This window comes from Nycticebus coucang, chromosome 2 (assembly GCF_027406575.1).
Source record: "Nycticebus coucang isolate mNycCou1 chromosome 2, mNycCou1.pri, whole genome shotgun sequence".
In the NCBI taxonomy this organism is placed as follows: Eukaryota; Metazoa; Chordata; class Mammalia; order Primates; family Lorisidae; genus Nycticebus; species Nycticebus coucang.
The window spans coordinates 177,863,777-177,881,893 of record NC_069781.1 but is presented as its reverse complement, the minus strand read 5'-3'; the positions used below and the strand labels follow the sequence as shown (position 1 = coordinate 177,881,893).

General features: G+C 44.9%; 1 protein-coding gene across 1 annotated transcript; it reads right to left on the bottom strand.

Moving 5' to 3' along the window:
• Nucleotides 1–854: 854 nt before the first annotated feature.
• On the bottom strand, nucleotides 855–12,245 carry ATMIN (ATM interactor). Its single transcript, XM_053609032.1, has 4 exons — nucleotides 11,892–12,245; nucleotides 4,783–4,908; nucleotides 3,844–4,043; nucleotides 855–2,903 (listed from the first exon to the last, which is right to left on the bottom strand). Exons 1-4 carry the CDS (start codon nucleotides 12,219–12,221, stop codon nucleotides 1,115–1,117), a joined length of 2,445 nt encoding a protein of 814 aa, XP_053465007.1. The 5' UTR covers nucleotides 12,222–12,245; the 3' UTR covers nucleotides 855–1,114.
• Between the last annotated feature and the right edge of the window lie 5,872 nt (nucleotides 12,246–18,117).

Here is an 18,117-nt window from a genome sequence, read left to right as displayed (position 1 = left end):
TTGCTAGCCTCGAGGCACAAATATCCTTGCTAGACCAATGCTTGCTTTTATTCAAGGGAAAGACTGAGTGAGTAGTAGATGGAAGAAAAATAATTTAAAACAATTTAAAATAATTGAAGATTACACTGTTGCCCTTGATATCAAGCTTAGCAGAAAAATGCAAAGTGTTGAGATCTAAGGGGGAATGTCCTTTTCTCTCCTCCCTTTTAACACTGAGTTACAACACTCAGATCCAGCCTGTGGTGCACTTCAGGAAGCAGCTCCAGAGCTGCCCTCAGGCCTACTGTGGAAAGCACACCCCAGGATGAACTCCTAGGTAACCTTGCGTTTCCATGGTTTGGACGACTTACTGTTATTTAGCAGGATCATTATTTACACTATGCTTGCTGCTCTTTCTAGAGGCAATAATTTTACAGCAACAAACTTCTTATGAGGAAAGTACTATATACACTGACTGACATTGGTGTTAGTAAGAGCTCACGTAGAGAAGAAGGGAGAGCACTGACTACACGAAAACTACCTAAAAAGTTACAGACAGCTGTAGTTTTCCTTGAAGTTTTCAAATTAGAAAAGAGATGTCAAAGCAGATGACCCTGCAGGCAGCAGGAGTCTACAACCACAGAAGCACTGTTGTTTAAATCTGATGGTGGCAGCATTGGGTTTCTTCAGATGATACTATTAAGAAACAGGAATTTCTGAAAAGTACTGTCAAAAATATTTTATGTGCAATTTAAGTACATTACACTCAACTAAAATGTTTTGAAGATTTGAGAAGCTTGTACCCTAGTATCTGGTAAGCTTGGCTTCAGCTAAATGGCTATATAGGTTTTATGGGTGTGAAATACGATTTTTTAAAGATGGAAAGACTAGCTGTAAAAAGGCAAATGTAGGCAACACAAAAAACAATTATTTGAGATCAACATCTTACACTTTATAATACACTCACATTTACACACCAATTTCATGTTTACGAGTACAAAAGGCAAAGAACTGCAAAGAAGCTAAGCAACGGCATCTTCGACTACATTCAACAATATTAATACTGCTGTCCTCATTTCCCGTGTTCCAAATCCAGAGGAAATGGTCAATGCCACCCCATACATGGACTCCACTTTTAGAAGTTGGAGACTCCGTGTAGTTCGGCACAGGTCTGGGTTTCTACAGAGCTGAACTGAGATTCCATCGTGTTCCAGGCCAAATCAGCCAGAAGAAAGTCATCCATTGCTGTTTGAGTTTCATTGCTGGTGAAGAACAAGCTCCCCAGGGTTTCAAAACCAGAACTCATGGTCTGTGTCTCTGTGCTGTTCAACTGAACCTTACTTTCCAGAGCGGGTATGTTTTTAGCAGTGCAAATTCCTTCGGTTTGGGTCTCGGTGTCCGATGAGTCAGTACTCATGGAAAAGCTGGAGTGTTTCAGAATATTTCCCAGAGGCAGATGAGGGCTACTGTCTAAAAAGAAGTTTAAGTCTGTCTGTGTCTGTGTGTCAAACATCTCAAGGCCTAAGAAGTTGGAATTTCCCCTACATCCATAGGACGCAGCAGAGGTGTCTGCGAGTAAGAAGTCAGTTTGGGTCTCTATGTCCAGAGATTCCAAGACTGGTTCAGTGTTTATGGTGCTAAGTTCACTCTCTTCAGTTTGCGTCTGGATATTTGAGGCTGAAAAGAACTCTTCAATGTCAAAATCTATTCCGGGATTCTGAACTGGGCCAGATGGGAGCTGGGTGTCAGATCCAGGATTCGTGTCAGACAAAAGGCTACGATTATCCAATGTCTGACCAGGCAGATTACTTGACAAGATGTTTTCTAAATCACTTAATAGATCCATGGTTTGGGTCTGATTATCGGTCATATTCTGTGAAGTAAGCATACTATTCTGTGCACTTAAGTTTATAATTGGTGCAGATTTCTCAACATCTTGATTTAAAGTCTTAGGATCATTCTGAGGCAACAAACCATGGGTTACAGTCTCTGCTAACGTGCTGCTTATGATATTGTCTGTAGCAACACTGTACGATGAATGAACACTCTCAAAAATGTCTCCGCACATTCCAGCTTGGTCCATCTGTATGTGGTCATCTGCCCGACCCTGCATCCCACTAGTTTGAGTTTCTCTGGAGACCCCACCTGGCTGGAAACAAGTGTCTATAAATGCATCGGTCTGAGCAGCAATGGATGAAGTTACCTTAGAGCTGGGCAAAAATGTCTGAGTGTGAACACTAATGGGAAGAGACACTTGAGAATCAAAAGACAAGTCAGTCTGGGAACAAGATGACACAGAGGAATCAGGGCTAGCCCACTGCGTAGAAGGTATAAAGTTTTGTGAGGCATAAGACAGATCTGTCTGTACATTGACTGAAGAAATGCTATTCTTTTGACATGTGTTCCCCAATTCTTGTAAAGAATTAGATGGACTTTTACCCAAGTTCACTTGAACACCTGTACTAACTGGCTCAATTTTGGAAAGAGGTAGGCTCTCCTTAAGAGAGTAAGCCTCTGAATCTAGGCCGAGGATCAGGGTCCCTACTGACAAGGGCACTAAGTGCACAGCCCCTGTCGCAGAGCCCTGATCGACACCTAACACCACAGGCTGGGCCGAGGAGTCGGCTGTAGGCACAAAGACAGGCACAGGAGAAAACTGCATCACAGGTAGTTTAACCAAAGCCACTTTGGGCTTTGGTAAAAGCAACTTTTGAGGATATCTTGGAGGTGCTGTAAGTGTCTGCTTCCTCTCATTTGAGGCACAAGAATCTTCAAAAGGAGCTACTAGCTTTGTTTCGGAAGCTTCTAGTTCTTGAGTGTCTGGTTTAGGGATTGGTTCATTGCTCAGTGATTCAATGGTCTTATTGGACAACTTCTGGTTTTGCAGGCAGTTTTGCATTTTCCTTTTCTTACTGGGTGGGTCCCTGAAAACAATAACAGAGCAAAAAGAAAAACAATCTTAAAACGCAGATGTCTTCGACTGTGACATCGTACTCCACTTACTCAGAAAGGCCATTTCCCACATTCCATCAGAGAAGATAAATTCCTTCTTTTGCAACTCTGGGAATTGGGCCTATTATGGTAGGTGGATGTTCAGAAACATGCAAACAGGGAAAGAGGAAGTACACCTTTATTTTTTGGTTAAGCTCTAAGTACTAGAACTCAGATTTTTAAGAAAAAGGAAGATTTACATAACACGAGTTTTACCATTTCTAAAGCAGGAAGCTATTATACTAAATATAACTTTGACCTTTAAAATGAAGTACAGTTTCAGGATAAAATTTACTCTTCAGCAATCTAATATCCCTCTGATAGAAAATGCTGGAAGTTGAGACTTTCTTTTTTTTAAGACAGAGTCTCACTATGTCCCCCTTGGTAAAGTGCTGTGGTATCACAGCCCACAGCAACCTCAAACTCTTGGGCTTAAGTTATTCTCTTGCCTCAGCCTCCCAAGTAGCTGGGACTACAGGCGCCCGCCACAACGCCTGGCTGTTTTTGGTTGCAGTTGTCATTGTTGTCCAACTGGCCTGAGATGGGCTTGAACCCACCAGCCTCGGTGCATGTGGCAAGCACTGTAACCACTGAGCTATGGGCGCCAAACAAGGAAGTTGAGACTTTCAAATGGGAATAACATGGGAGCCTGAAAAAAGGGTGGCAGAAAAAAAGAACAACTGGGTCAAGACTTTAGGCCCAGCTGTGGGTCCTCTGCTAGTACTGCTGCCATTTCCAGCAGTTCCCTTCTTTTTTGTCCCATATTTTTTTCCTGATTCTCGTTTTCTCCCAGCACTACAGGCCCTCTGGATGTTTCATTTGAAACTCTCCCCACAGCTCCCGACTTCCGTGCCATCAGTTCTTTCCCTTCACCTGTGTTCTGCCGGGATCTCATGGCCAGTTCGGTAGATGTGGGACTGCAGCGCAGTCCTGCTAGCGTAGGGACAGCCACACGTGCACTGGAAGCTCTTGCCGCAGTCCTCAGCGTGCCTCTTCAAGTCCCACTTGGTGCCGTAGGAGTTGCTGCACTTACTACACTTATGCTTCTTCTCAGCATGCATCTTCATAAAGTGCTGGGAAGGACACAGAGGGCACTGAGATGAAAAACAGCAACTATTCACATCTCAAAACCAACTGTCCCATTCACACTGATTTTACAGGTATAAAATACAGCAGTCCCAGTCAGGAGAATTCAAAAGCAGGCAGACTACATTCTACTGTACGCCCCTTCATCCGTCACTTTTCCTCTGTGAAAACCGAGGAGACTTTAGGAGACAATCCGTGGTATCCTGCACTTAGACCTTGATCTACAAATAAGGGCTGGAAGGCAGGAAAAAAACACTTTTGCAATGTTTGTCTCAGGACACCTCCAGCAGAGCTTCAGGGAAAGATTTCAGATGTCAGTATCTGCCAGTGCTGGGTCACCTCTTTCCTGTCTCTGGGCCTTCCCTCCTCTTAAGACACCCCCAACACTCCTCCTGGATTCCTCTTACCCCCTGGGGGAACAGCTCCTTAGTGACTTCATGCTCTGTCCTTGGAAATGACTCACCCAAGAGATCGGCAAACACGAGACTTCTCATTCTTGCTCAGCTAGTCTACATCTTTCTCTCTGAAGCCACATTCCCTCCAGAACAGCCCCTCCTCGCACTACACCACACTCAGGTCTTCACCAAAGAGGAGATGCTTGGGCCTCTGCTCTCACAAGCAGCGTTATACTCAGTTTGGGATGTGTGGTCCCTAATCAGCATGCACACTAGGTTCCTATCGTCTGTATTTCTACCTCAGAGAAGGATACTTAAGAAAAGTAAATACCTGTTTTACAAGAGAAAATTGAGAAAATGGTCTGTCAGGGCCTCTGCGGCATCCTTCAATTGGGCAACAGTAGAATTTCGGCACAGTTTTCAAATCTTTTCTTATGGTTGGATTTACTATGCCGTCCTGCAAAAGGAAAACTACTTTAAATAATCTTTTCAACAACCAGTAAAACAGGCTGGGCTGGAAACAGGGAATGGCTGAAATGGGCACATTTTATGAAATTCTTATAGGAGTATGTTTGAGTAGATTAAATGAAATGTGGAGAAAATACTAAGTAAGACTCTAAAATCGTTTATTCATTTGACTATTATCAAATTCTTTTTAGGCATTTTAAGCCCCTTATCTATTCTTAAGCTGTCAAATGCTCCAGAAAAACCTGCTGATTGGATTACTACAAAATTCACGTTCACTTCTAACTCATCCTCAGTGATGCTTGGAGATCCTTTTATTACCCGTGCGTACACCGGAGTGCATGCTTCAGTTCCTCGGAATGCCTCTTACCATCTCCCAGCCGTTCCTTTCTCACTGCTCCTTAGGGCAAATCCTCCTGACTCTCTGCTTGGACTTTGTCATTATCCTCTTACCTAACTTTCAATCCCTTTTTTACTCATACTTTATCAGAATCATCTTCGATTGTGTCATTACTACACTCCAGCATTTTCTTTTTCTTTAATTTTTAAATTTTTTTGGTACAGACAGGCTGTTGCCCAGGCTGGTCCTGAACTGAGCCCTCACGTGATCCTCCCTTCTCAGCCTCCCAAAGTGGTAGGATAACAGGTGTGAGCCACGGTGCTTAGACCACCCCTCATTATTCCTAATGGAACTCCTTATAATTCCCCAGACCTCTTCATGGACAGGGATTTATTGTATCTTCTGTTGCCTGTGAGAGTGTTTTGAATAGCATAAATGTTTAATAAGACTTGTGGTATTAACACATTTTTTTTCTTTTGTATTTTATTTATTTATTTTTAAAATAGAGTCTCTGGGCGGCGCCTGTGGCTCAGTGGGTAGGGCGCCGGTCCCATATGCCGGAGGTGGCGGGTTCAAACCCAGCCCCGGCCAAATTAAAAAAAAAAAATAAAAATAAAAATAAAATAGAGTCTCACTCTGTTGCCCTGGATAGAGTGCTGTGGCATCATCACAGCTTAGAGAAACCTCAGATTCTTTTTTTTTTTTTGTGGTTTTTGGCCGGGGCTAGGTTTGAACCCGCCACTTCTGGTATATGGGACCGGTGCCCTATTCCTTGAGCCACAGGCACTGCCCCAGATTCTTTTTTTTTTTTTTTAATTATTTATTTATTTATTAAAAAATTTTTTTTCTTTTTTTTTTTATTGTTGGGGATTCATTGAGGGTACAATAAGCCAGGTTACACTGTATTTATTTATTAAAAAATTTTTGTTGTTGTTGTTGCAGTTTGGCCGGGGCTGGGTTTGAACTCACCACCCTTGGTATATAGGGCCAGCACCCTACTCACTGAGCCACAGGTACCACCCCCACCTTTTTTTTTTGAGACAGGGTCTCACTATGTCACCTTTGGTAGAGTGCCGTAGTGTCACAGCTCACAGCAACCTCAAACTCTTGTGCTTAAGCAATTCTTTTGCCTCAGGCTCCCAAGTAGCTGGGACTATAGGTGCCCACCACAACACCCAGCTATTCGTTTGTTGTAGTTATCATTGTTGTTTTTTAGCAGGCCTGGGCTGGTTTCAAACCTGTCAGCCCGGGTGCATGTGACTGGTGCCCTAACCACTGAGCTATGGGCACCAAGCCAAAACTTCAGATTCTTGGGGTCAAGCAATCCTCATGCTTCAGCCTCCCTAGTAGCTGGACCACATGTGCCCACCATGACACCCCATTAGTTTTTCTATTTTTAGTAGAGACGGGGTCTAGCTCTTGCTCTTGAACTGAACTTAAGCAATCTACCTGCCCTGGCCTTCCAGAGTGCTAGGATTACAGGCGTGAGCCGCTGTGCCTGTATTAATTAATATTAATTAATTAATAATTAATAAGTATTAATCATTATAATACTTATGGCATTATACTATGTTCAGGTAGCCATCTAAGCTAAAACGTTATCATGCCCAGGTATGAGACCACTAAAGACAATCAAACTGGAAGTTAACAACACCCTGTCGTCATTGTTACTGGCCACAGCAAGGACATGACACAGTCTACACTCCTGCTTTCCAAGGCCCACCTCCTCAGCTTCCCCATCACAGCAGTCCACTCAGTGTTTGGGCCCTTAGTCCCATTTCTGTCCTGAGACAATAAGTTCAAGGGTAGGAAGACTAAGATGAGGATGAGGGGTAAGAAATAGCAATGGTACAAAAAAAAAAAATAGGAACTGCAGTGAGAAAGTGGTCTTTCTCCTAAAGTTCTCTATACATCGAAAATGAAATTTACCAGACTCTTGGTACTGTATCTTTGGTGTGTGTAATTTTAGAAAGTACATAAAAGGTTGGGCGCAGTGGCTCATGCCTGTAATCCTAGCACTCTGGGAGGCCGAGACAGGTGGACTACTTGAGCTCATAGGTTCGAGACTAGTCTGAGTTACAGCCAGATCCAGAGCCTGAGCTAGACCTCATCTGGGCGTTGTGGTGGGCACCTTTAGTCCCAGCTACCTGAGAGGCTGAGGCAAGAGAATTGTTTAAGCCCAAGAGTTTGAGATTGCTGTGAGCTGTGACGCCACAGCACTCTACCAAGAGTGACTTAATGAGACTCTGTCTCAACAACAATGAAAAAAGTACACAAAAATACTTCATGTTTATGAAATAATTTTTTTTTTAGAGACAGAGTCTCACTTTATCACCCTCAGTAGAGTGCTGTAGCGTCACAGCTCACAGCAACCTCCAAATCCTGGGCTTAGGTGATTCTCGGGCCTCAGCCTCCCGAGTAGCTGGGATTATAGGCGCCAGCCACCACGCCCGGCTATTTTTTGCTACAGTTTGGCTGGGGCTGGGCTGGAACCTGCCACCCTTGGTATACGGGGCCAGTGCCCTACCCACTGAGCCACAGGCGCCACCCAATGTTTATGAAATGTTTTAAGTGACAGAATTTGAAAAAGAACCCATAAGAGAAGACAATCCGAAAACAAGACAGAAAAAATACACAAAAGAAGAAAAAGGAAAAGGAAGGACACGGTTGAGATGTAGAAGGTTAAAAAAAAAAAAAAAAGGAAAGGATTGTAAGAGCTGTAGCAAAAATCGGCAATTGGCAAATGGCATAGTAGCTACTCTGGCAAACTCAACGGCCTTCGCAGAAAGCATCCCAGAAGGAAACCAGTTTGCTTTGTCATCTCATTCTGAATTTAAAATTAGAAGTCTTCGCACAATATGGTCTATAGAACAACTTGGAACCTTTCCTTTCCTTTTAAAAACATTTTCTGGTAAATCATTAAAAGCAACCCCTTGACTGAACATTATACAGAACCCTTTCTTAGCCTTGTTTTAAAAACATAAATGATGCCTGATAAGAGATGCTTTAAGTGCCCTCTTGGCCCCTCCACTGTTTTCAAATATGAGGAACAAAAGAATCTCTAGCAATCAAAAAAATGCCTACGTATGCCACCTCCTCCTCTCCCTGAATCATAGTGGCTTTCACTTAACCACGAATCCCACCATAGGCAAGGCTAGGCTATTTCAGCATTTCCTTACAGGTCTTGGAATATGGACATACATCTTAAGAACCCACACAAAACCAAAGGGCAACACACACTCTGTGGCTTACAATTCAGTTCCCCATCCCCACCCATCATCCTGCAGAAGGGCTATTCATCATGCGAGCCAAGAAGGGCATATTTGGCTGGGGCTGGGGTGTTTTGCGAAGAAACAGCAGAATAAAACAAGAACCATGCAGCAACTAATGAGAAGGGGAATAAATTATCATGATCTAGAAAATATGCAATGAAAGAAATTAGAATTATACAAGTAGCTGTAACCAAGATAATACAAATTTCCACTGAATGTAAGAAAATCTGCCAATGAAATATACTTGGAGTGGTAGCGTCAGGACAAAACCCGAGGGAGCTCCCCAGCCAGCTGCCCTCCCCATACCTTTCCCTTTCCCCTCCTTCTTCCAGTAGTTTGACAACTGTCAAGGATAATTCTTGAACTGAAGAACGTTTTAGGCAGTAACCAGACTGAGGGTACTGACCCACCATACTGGAGCACTGCCATGTGGATATAGCTATTCTGTTACACAGACCACCTTCACTAAAGAAAATAAACCTCTGGCTCACACCTGGGAGGCCAGGGCCAGGGGATCCCTTGAGATCAGGAGTTTGAGACCAACATGAGCGTGAGGAAGACCCTGTCTCTACTAAAAATAAATAAATAAATAATAAAAATTAGCCTTGTGGCAGGCACCTGTAGTTCCAGCTACTCAGGAGCTGAGGCAGGAGGATCGCTTGAACCCTGAAAATGTAAAGTTGCTGTGAGCAAGGCTGATGCCACAGCACTCGAACCCTTGCAACATAGAGAGAGATTCTGTCTAAAGAAAAAGAAAGAAAGAAAACAAACCTCCTTTCCACTAAGACAGCAGATGTGCGAGATTGCTCAGCACCAGGGTTAGAAAAGCAAGGCAAGACGGAAAGGGGGGGGCGTGCTTGCCAAAAAAGAAAGTGAGAGAACTGGGTGAGGTATAATTCCTGCAAAAAAGGTTGCTCAGTGGTCTAGGAAGGAAGACTTAGAAGAGTCAGTCTTTCTGCTCTTCAGTGTTTTCAGTTCAGAAGGCGTTTCTGAGTGCACTGGGCTATCTTCAAATAAGAGAAATCTAGAAATCTGAAAAATGAATCTGACTGGAACTGAAATAATAACTTGACACAGGTTCTAAGCAAGGGAGGACACTGATGTCCTGAAGTGTAAAGCCCAAGTACAGGTTTGACTGTCAAAATTTGTATTTGCTCAACATCCTCTTCCTCCTTAGGCCAACTATATTTTATGGATTGGTATTTTGTGAATTCCTGAACTTTAGACATTTTAAAAACATAGTTACAGGGCCAGGCACAGTAGCTCATGCCTGTAATCCCAGCACTTGGGAGGCTGAGGCAGGTGGATTGAGCTCAGGAGTTTGAAACCAGCCTGAGCCAAGAGCCACACCCCGTCTCTAAAAAACAGCCAAATGTTGTGGTGGGCTTCCAGCTACTTGGGATGCTGAGGCAAGAGGATCACTTGAGCCGAAGAGTTTGAGGTTGCTGTGAGCTACAACACCACCCTGTACTCTGGCCAAGAAAGTGAGACTTTGTCTCAAAAAACAAAACAAAACAAAAAACATAGTTAGAAATATGCCTATTGTATATTAACCAGTCCTGAAGAGTAAGTGGTATCTTTATGTTTAAAAGATGCTTATCACAAAGTCTTATGTAGAGCTCCTAACAGCAATTCCAGAGAAAACAATATAAACTGTTAAGAAATACTTGTTAAGAATGTTGTTCTGCCAACACCAAGGAAGGTCCTAGACAGACAGGCAGCTTAGTTTGTGCTCAGAGATGTAACATCTGCAGTAGTTACCCATCAATGAGGGGGCAATACTGAAGATGGGTGATGGCAGCTGTATATCAGCTACAGAGAAACAAGGGGTTCAGCTGTAGAATCCCACAAATATACAGGGTGTCCATAAAGTTCGTGTGCAATTTACAATGGCACACTATTTTAAACTGCACATGAACTCTATGGACACCCTGCATAACTCGTTCACCCAAGTTAGGATATGGTTAAAGGACTTAGTTAAAACTTAGTATGAAAGAGAAAACAGATCGAAGACCACTTCTACAGTTGCACTTGTGTGCTGAAAGAAACCCCAAAATCTTCTGAGGAATAACACAGCACCGCCTGCAGGGCCTTCCTGACCCCTCCACATGCACTCCTGACCTGGCTCCCTGATCTCCAAGATGAAGTTGTTGCATTTTGGCTCAGCTAGTGGTAAAAGCGGATCATTCTCCACAGGCAACACTTTTATCTGTCCTAGAGACTGTAGTCTCAAAGTTTTGACTGCTAAATTCTTATCAGGCCTCATTCACAAGCCTTTTGGAAGAACTTTTCAAGGAGGGTTTACCTGACTGGCAGACAGAACACGAAATACTCTGGGTAATATAAATTTACTTCTGAGTCAAATTAGACCATTAAAAGCTACATATTTATAACATTGCTGTCAGTGACTTATGCTTTTCAATGATGTCTCTGCTGGCACAGTCGTGGAAGGAAACTTCCTATTATAATGACTCAAAAATTATGACTTAATAGGTTTGGGGTGGGGCCAGACATCTGCATTTTTAATAAGCTTCTCACAGATGTGCCCCAAATTATACAATGACGTGGAGATGTTGTTCAGACTATTGTCATGTTCCTGGGTCCAATTCCTGAGCAAAGCTCATCTTACCAACACTGTGAAACTGACTGAGGGTGCTAAGCCAAACCTGCAACAACTTAAATTATTTTCAATTGACAGGCAATTATTCATGGGACACAGTGGGATGTTTTGATACACATATACACAGCATGGTATATATAGCCTATTGTTTAGCCTGTCCATTACCTCAAACATTTTTCCTTTTTGTGTGGGAAAAACATTCAAAATCCTCACTTCCAGCGATTTTGAAATATGTAACACAACACACTGGGCAGGTCCTCAGGGCAGCGTGGGTGTGGTGGAAGGAACGCTGGCCGCCTTCAGAACCAGAGGCCCAGGTTTAAATCCCCGCACCACCTAGGTTGCATAATCTGTCTCCCATCAGTGTAATGGGGTGATCTGTCCCTCACCAAGTTGCTGTGAGAACTGATGAGACAAAATGACAAAATGTGTGAAACGCGCGCGTCGGGCCCTGGCGCCAAACTCGAGGCCAGTTCAGGGCTGGCTCAGCGGAGCGCGACACCGAGTGCGTGACATGGTGCTTCCTCGCCACCGGGTACCCGCGTGCACTAGTCTCCCTTCCCCCGGCCGGGACTGCGGACTTGTGGCCCGGGTCGCGTGTGTGAAAGCCACCTGCGACCGGGGGCCGGCAGGCCGGGGGCGGCGCGCCGGCCCTCCACCCCCCGGGTCGGCTTGGCACGCCGCGCCGGGCGCTTTGTTGGAGTCAGGCCCCGCCGCCCCGGCCGCCGCCGCGTCAGGCTCACCTGCAGGCGGTGGCTCTTGACCAGGTGCATGTTGAGCGCCGGGCTGTTGGGCAGGATCTTGCCGCACCCACGCACGGTGCACAGGATGTTGGTCCGCACGGACCGGGACAGCTCGCTCACTGACGGCTGGATCAGCTCCCGGGCCGGCGGCACCGGGGCTGCGGGCCGCTGCTTCGTCGCCGCGGGCCGCGACCGGCTGCCCCTCAGCCGGGGTCCTGGGGGCTCCCACGGGCCCGAGGCGGCGGCGGCTCCCCTCGCGGCTGCCGGAACGGCCGGGGCACCCGCCGCCAGAGCCGCGGGCGCCGCCGCCGCCGCCTCCGAGGCCGCCATGGCTCCCGCACGGCCGCCGGTCCCGCTCACAGGCCCCGCCTCCACCACAGCCACTTCCGGCAGGGGGCGGGGCCGCCCTGCTCATTAGCATCCGGCGGGCCCAGGCGGCCGTGGCGCCCCCTGCCGGCCGCGGGGCGCGCGTCTCGGCGGGAGACGGCGTCTGGGGAGGCCCCCGGGAGGCCAAACTGGACCAGTCTCAGGCAGGGGGAAAGTATCGCCCCACGACTCCCCATCGATTCATTTTTCGCTTTCGGTAAGCATCAGCTGGAGAGAAAAAACCAATGCGTTCAGCAATGCTTTAGTTCCCGAAGAGAACACCCCCAACGTTCCAGGGCAGGAGAGAGCACGCTGATTCCCGCCGTCGTGTTTCGAGCTCTTTTTGCACCAGGCTTTGGGGAACGAGCTTTGCAGTCAGTGACTCATTTTGTTTTCAAAACCATGGTAGCGGGTATGGCTGTAAGTTTCCTCTCATTGTGCAGAGAAGGAAATTTAGGCTTATAGGAGTTAAGTATATTTCCCTAGGTCACATTGAACAAAGAAAGGATTGTTATAATTGACAAGTCATTTTAGGGAGGCTGGATTTACTTGCCTGGATTTTAACTGTTGAAATTATATTACTATTTGGGAGACAGTGTAAGTCAGCGAATGGTTTCAAATTAAATACTGAGCGGCGCCTGTGGCTTAGTGGCTAGGGCGCCGGCCCCATATTTCGAGGGTGGTGGGTTCGAACCCGGCCCCGGCCAAACAGCAACAAAAAAATAGCCGTGCGTTGTGGTGGGCACCTGTACTCCCAGCAATTCAGGAGGCTGAGGCAAGACAATAGCCTAAGCCCAAGAGTTTGAGGTTGCTGTGAGCTGTGACGCCATAGCACTCTACCCAGGGTGATAAAGGGAGACTCTTGTCTAAAAGAAAAAAAAAATTATTTCATAAACATGAAGTATTTTGTGTACTTTTTTTGTTGTTTCCTGGCATACAATTCCTAAAATCCTCGGAATCTTCCAAGCGGTGTCTTTTTTATGGGAATGAGTTAACTGATGGCTGGCAGTCCTTAGGTAGCTTTAAGGATGGGCTGGTCACTGGAAAGACCAAGTTAAGATTAGAAGGTTGGGACTTCCAGACAGTTCGTTGATTGTTGCTATTCAGGGCTTGCAGGGCGGGTGCTGGTGACATTGGGCCGTTTTCCCAGAATGTTGTGGTCATTGCACTTCAAAGGTTCAAAGAAAGTTCCTGTTTTGTTTTTGTTTTTGTATTCAGGTTGCAGGTCACAAAGGCCATCCTTCTTAGTTTGAAGACTCCTAAGAGCCCTGAACCAGAGTGATGCCATTTTGTATATCACATTTCAGTCTTTTGACAGGAGGTAGCATTGTTGATCAGTCATCAGAGGGTCAGCCACAGATTTGTTATGTTTTTTTTTTTGGAACTAGAACCACTGTTTCTAGAGTGTCCTATACTCTAGAAATACTGTTTCCAGAGTATAGAGCAGTCTAATAAATTGTCAAAATTTGGCGGCCCAATAGCTCCATAGCCACATATACCAAGGCTGGCGGATTTGAACGCAGCCCGGGCCATCTAAACAACAATGACAACTGCAACAAAAAAATAGCCAGGCGTTGTGGCAGGTGCCTGTAGTCCCAGCTACTTGGGAGGCTGAGGCAAGAGAATCGCCTAAGCCCAAGAGTTGGAGGTTGCTGTGAGCTGTGATGCCACCGCACTCTACCCAGGGCGACATAGTGAGACTCAGTCTCAAAAAAAAAGTTAATGTGCATCCAAGGCTTCAGAGATTGACCAAATTTGAGTAACAAGGGAGGTATTTTAATAAGGAGGCCTGCATTAGTCTGTGGCAATTTGCTGTATATCAGGAGAGACATACATTCAATTAACCGTGTCTAAATGTTGTGACATTGTGATTTTTAACATCTTGGGTTGTCTAGCAGCAATGGGAAACACAGATGGTACCAGTTTTTCTGCCAGCTTGTCAGGCCACGACTTCCCTTGGCTGCAGCTTCCAGAAGAGCAGAACGGCTCTGGTATCCTGCTCAAAGTGCCAAATAAGTAGGGGCAAAGGGAAAGGGTCCTTTACCCTTTGAATGTTTGCTGCAATTCAAGTGACAAAAGCCAGATTAATAGAAGAGGCATACAAGTTATACATATTAACGTGCATGGTAGAGGAGAGGAAATCAGAGAGATTACCACCAAATCTCCCAGTGTACAGAAGCTCATACACATTTTTTCACAGGGAAGGAGGAAAAGGGGAATGTAGACAATTCTTTCTTTTTAAATTAAATTTTACTTATTTTTTAAATAATAGTAATTCATTTAGCCAAAGTGATAATCAAAAGATTTCAAAAACCAAAAGAACGCTTTACTCTTTGAAAGAGAGGGGACTCAGTTTTTCAAACAATCTGAAAACCTAATAAAGACAGCAAAAAAAAAAAACCCCAAAAAACAAAAGACAGCAAGAGGCAAACTCTCCGTCTTCTTTTTTTTTGTAGTTTACTCAAAAGGTGAACAAAAATATTTTACTATTTCCTATGAATACTAGACAAAAATCTTCTTTCCATGAAAAAACCAAAACCTTTGCATCAATGTATTATTAATGCTACAGAGGATTTTATTAAAATCTTATGGACAAATCAATCCAATTTCAATCAACTTATTTTATTTATTTATTTATTTGAGGCAGTCTCACTTTGTTGCCCTTGGTGGAGTGCTGTGGCATTGTAGCTCACAGCAACCTCAAACTCTTGGGCTCAAGTGATCCTCTTGCCTCAGTCCCAAGTAGCTGGGACTGTGGGTACACACTACAATGCCCAGTCTTGCTCTTGCTCAGGTTGGTCTAGAACTCCTGCAGTCCACCTGCCTCCACCTCCCCGAGTGCTAGGATCACAGGCGTGAGCCACCTCGCCCCGCCATCAATCTCAGTCAGCTTTGACCAGGTAAGATTTCCATAACCCTTTTATAATATCTTACAGTTTCCCCCATTTTCCCTTTCCCCGACTTTCTATGTCTGTTTAATCTATCATTCTTGTTTCATTCCTTCAATTTAATAAAACCTTTACATAACCTTTAAACCAGTGATTTTCAAATGGTATGCCATGAAAAGATCTTCCGTGTGCCACAAAAATTGCAAAGATCATTAATTAAATTAATTTTTGAAAGAAGTTCAAAGCACAGTAAGTGTTCTTTTACTCTTTTTTTTTTTTTTTTGGTTAATGTAATTTAAGTGTGCCCTGGAAATTTAACTATAGGTTCAAGGATGCCATGAAATAAAAAAGGTTGAAAAACACTGCTCTAGACAAAATTACTTTTCCTTTAATTAAAACCATTCTCATGTCCTTCTTATCACCTTTTCCATACCCAAAACACACCTTACTTTCCTTCTACGTTCTTTTTTTTTGTAGAGACAGAGTCTCACTTTATGGCCCTTGGTAGAGTGCCGTGGCGTCACACAGCTCACAGCAACCTCCAACTCCTGGGCTTAGGCAATTCACTTGCCTCAGCCTCCCGAGCAGCTGGGACTACAGGCGCCCGCCACAACGCCCGGCTATTTTTTGGTTGCAGTTCAGCCGGGGCCGGGTTTGAACCCGCCACCCTCGGTATATGGGGCCGGCGCCCTACTCACTGAGCCACAGGCACTGCCCTCCTTCTACATTCTTTATACAGAATTGTTTTTCTCATATCGTGTGGTTTTTTTTATATATATTAACTAATTTGAACTCCTATAACCCTAATTTCCATTAAAATTCAGGTGTTTTCCAGGATTTTGTGGTCATTACCAGAACATAGTTTTGGTTTTCATTAATTGCAAGTTGTGGGGTGTGCAGGCTTCTAAGACGGGCTTCCGGGTTTTCTTTTGGGGCTCTCAAGCAGAGTGATGCCATTTTATGTGTCACATGTCACACTTGACGTGTGAGGAACCCCCTCACATACACACACACACACATCTGGTGTCAGTAGTGTGTGTAGTATGTTGGGAGCGTCTAGTAGGAGAAACTGAATTTTTTTCTTTCTAGTCAGACACTATAACTGATTGACAGATTCCAGGGATCATAATGTGCACATCTTGTATGAGGGGGAAATGACTCTGCCTACCACAGGAGCTAATTATGATTTTATTTATTATTTATTTATTTATTTATTTTTGAGACAGAGCCTCAGCTGTTGCCCTGGGTAGAGTGCCGTGGTGTTACAGCTCACAGCAACCTCCAACTCTTGGGCTCAAGTGATTCTCTGGCCTTAGCCTCCCAAGTAGCTGAGACTACAGGCGTTCGCTACAATGCCTGGCTATTTTTTGGTTGTAGTTGTCGTTGTTTGGCGGGCCAGGGCTGGATTTGAACCTGCTAGCTCTAGTGTATGTGGCTAGCACCTTAGCCACTTGAGCTATAAGGCGCCAAGCCAATTCTGATTTTATTTTTTATATTTATTTATTTGAAGACAGAGTTTCACTATGTCGCCTTCGGTAGAGTGCCATGGCATCACAGCTCACAGCAATCTCAAACTCTTGGGTTTATGAGATTCTATTGCCTCAAATTCCCAAGTAGCTGGGACTACAGGCACCTGCCACAATGCCTGGCTATTTTTTTGTTGCAGTTGTCCTTGTTTAGCTGGCCTGGGCCAGATTTGAACCTGCCAGCCTCAGTGTATGTGGCACTGTGCTACGGGTGCCGAATCCTAATTCTGATTTTAAAAGTGCTATGGGTCAAACAAAACACATCTCCATGCGGATGGCATCCCTGGGCTACTCTTGCTTCAGCCTGGTGTGTAGAGTCCACTGCCCAAGGTTAATGTGGGCTCCACCCAAGTTTTAGTAATGCTGCCTGCTGTATCAGATTGTTATAAAAATAAGATATTAGGGCAGCGCCTGTGGCTCAGAAGAGTAGGGCGCCGGCCCCATATGCCAGAGGTGGCGGGTTCAAACCCAGCCCGGGCCAAAAACTGCAAAAAAAGGGTAAGATAATAGGCTGGGCACAGTGGGTCATGCCTGTAATCCTAGTACTCTGGGAGGCCAAGGTGGGTGAATTGCCTGAGCTTATGAGTTCCACACCTGTCAGGGGTCCTTGTGCGCCAATCCCGACCTGGTTTCAAAGCTGACTAGGAAATGACACTGAGAAAAAATACTCTGTGCCAGTTTAAAACATAAAGTCTGACAATGCCTGGAGAAGGCTTACGTTATCTCAGGCCAAGCAGTAAACAGAGAAAATGCAGCAATTCTCTGGCTTCTTCAGAAGACTTTTATTTTTTTCTAACAAAGGTGCATATGCAAAATGCCAAAAGATAGGGTCGAAAGAACCCCAAGTTCCCGGGAAGATTGGATAGAGACAGAGGCTGGGTGAAAGGTAGGCGGTTACTAACAAAACAGCTGATGGCTTATCTAGAAAGGGGGAGGGAAAAACCAGTTCTATCCCTGCAGGGGAAGTAAGTCAGGTTTCCTAATCTAACTACACATCAGAAGTTCAAAGACTTTAGTCCCTTCTTCCTGTTGACTCTCAGGCACAGGGGTAGTCCTGCCAGCCCAGGGCCTCTGGGCTCTTTTCATTTTCCCAGGTCTTGAGGAGCCCCCAGGGATCACGTGTCTGCTGTGCTTTCCCCTGGAGTGAGGCTGGGCTCCCAGCTGAGAAGTCAACCTACCTACCTCCCACAGAGACCCCTACTAAAAATAGAAAAACTAGCTGGGCCTCATGGCAGGCCCCTGTAGTCCCAGCTACTGGGAGGCTGAGGCAGGAGAATCACTTGAGCCCAAGAGTTTGAGGTTGCTGTGAGCTGTGATGCCATAGCACTCTACCCAGGGAGAGAGAGTATGTCTCAAAAAAAAAAAAAAAAATACTTATATGTGTATATGTGTGTGTGTAGTATTAGTACAGTGCCTAGGGCCTGCCAAATAGGAACTACACAATAA

Coding starts and splice junctions, on each gene's coding strand:
- ATMIN (XM_053609032.1), bottom strand. CDS start 12,221: ATGGCGGCCTCGGAGGCGGCGGCGGCGGCGCCCGCGGCTCTGGCGGCG. Junction 4,909..11,891: donor TCAAGAGCCACCGCCTGCAG/GTGAGCCTGACG, acceptor TTCCTTTTGCAG/GACGGCATAGTAAATCCAAC. Junction 2,904..3,843: donor GAGATCCCGGCAGAACACAG/GTGAAGGGAAAG, acceptor TATTGTTTTCAG/GGACCCACCCAGTAAGAAAA.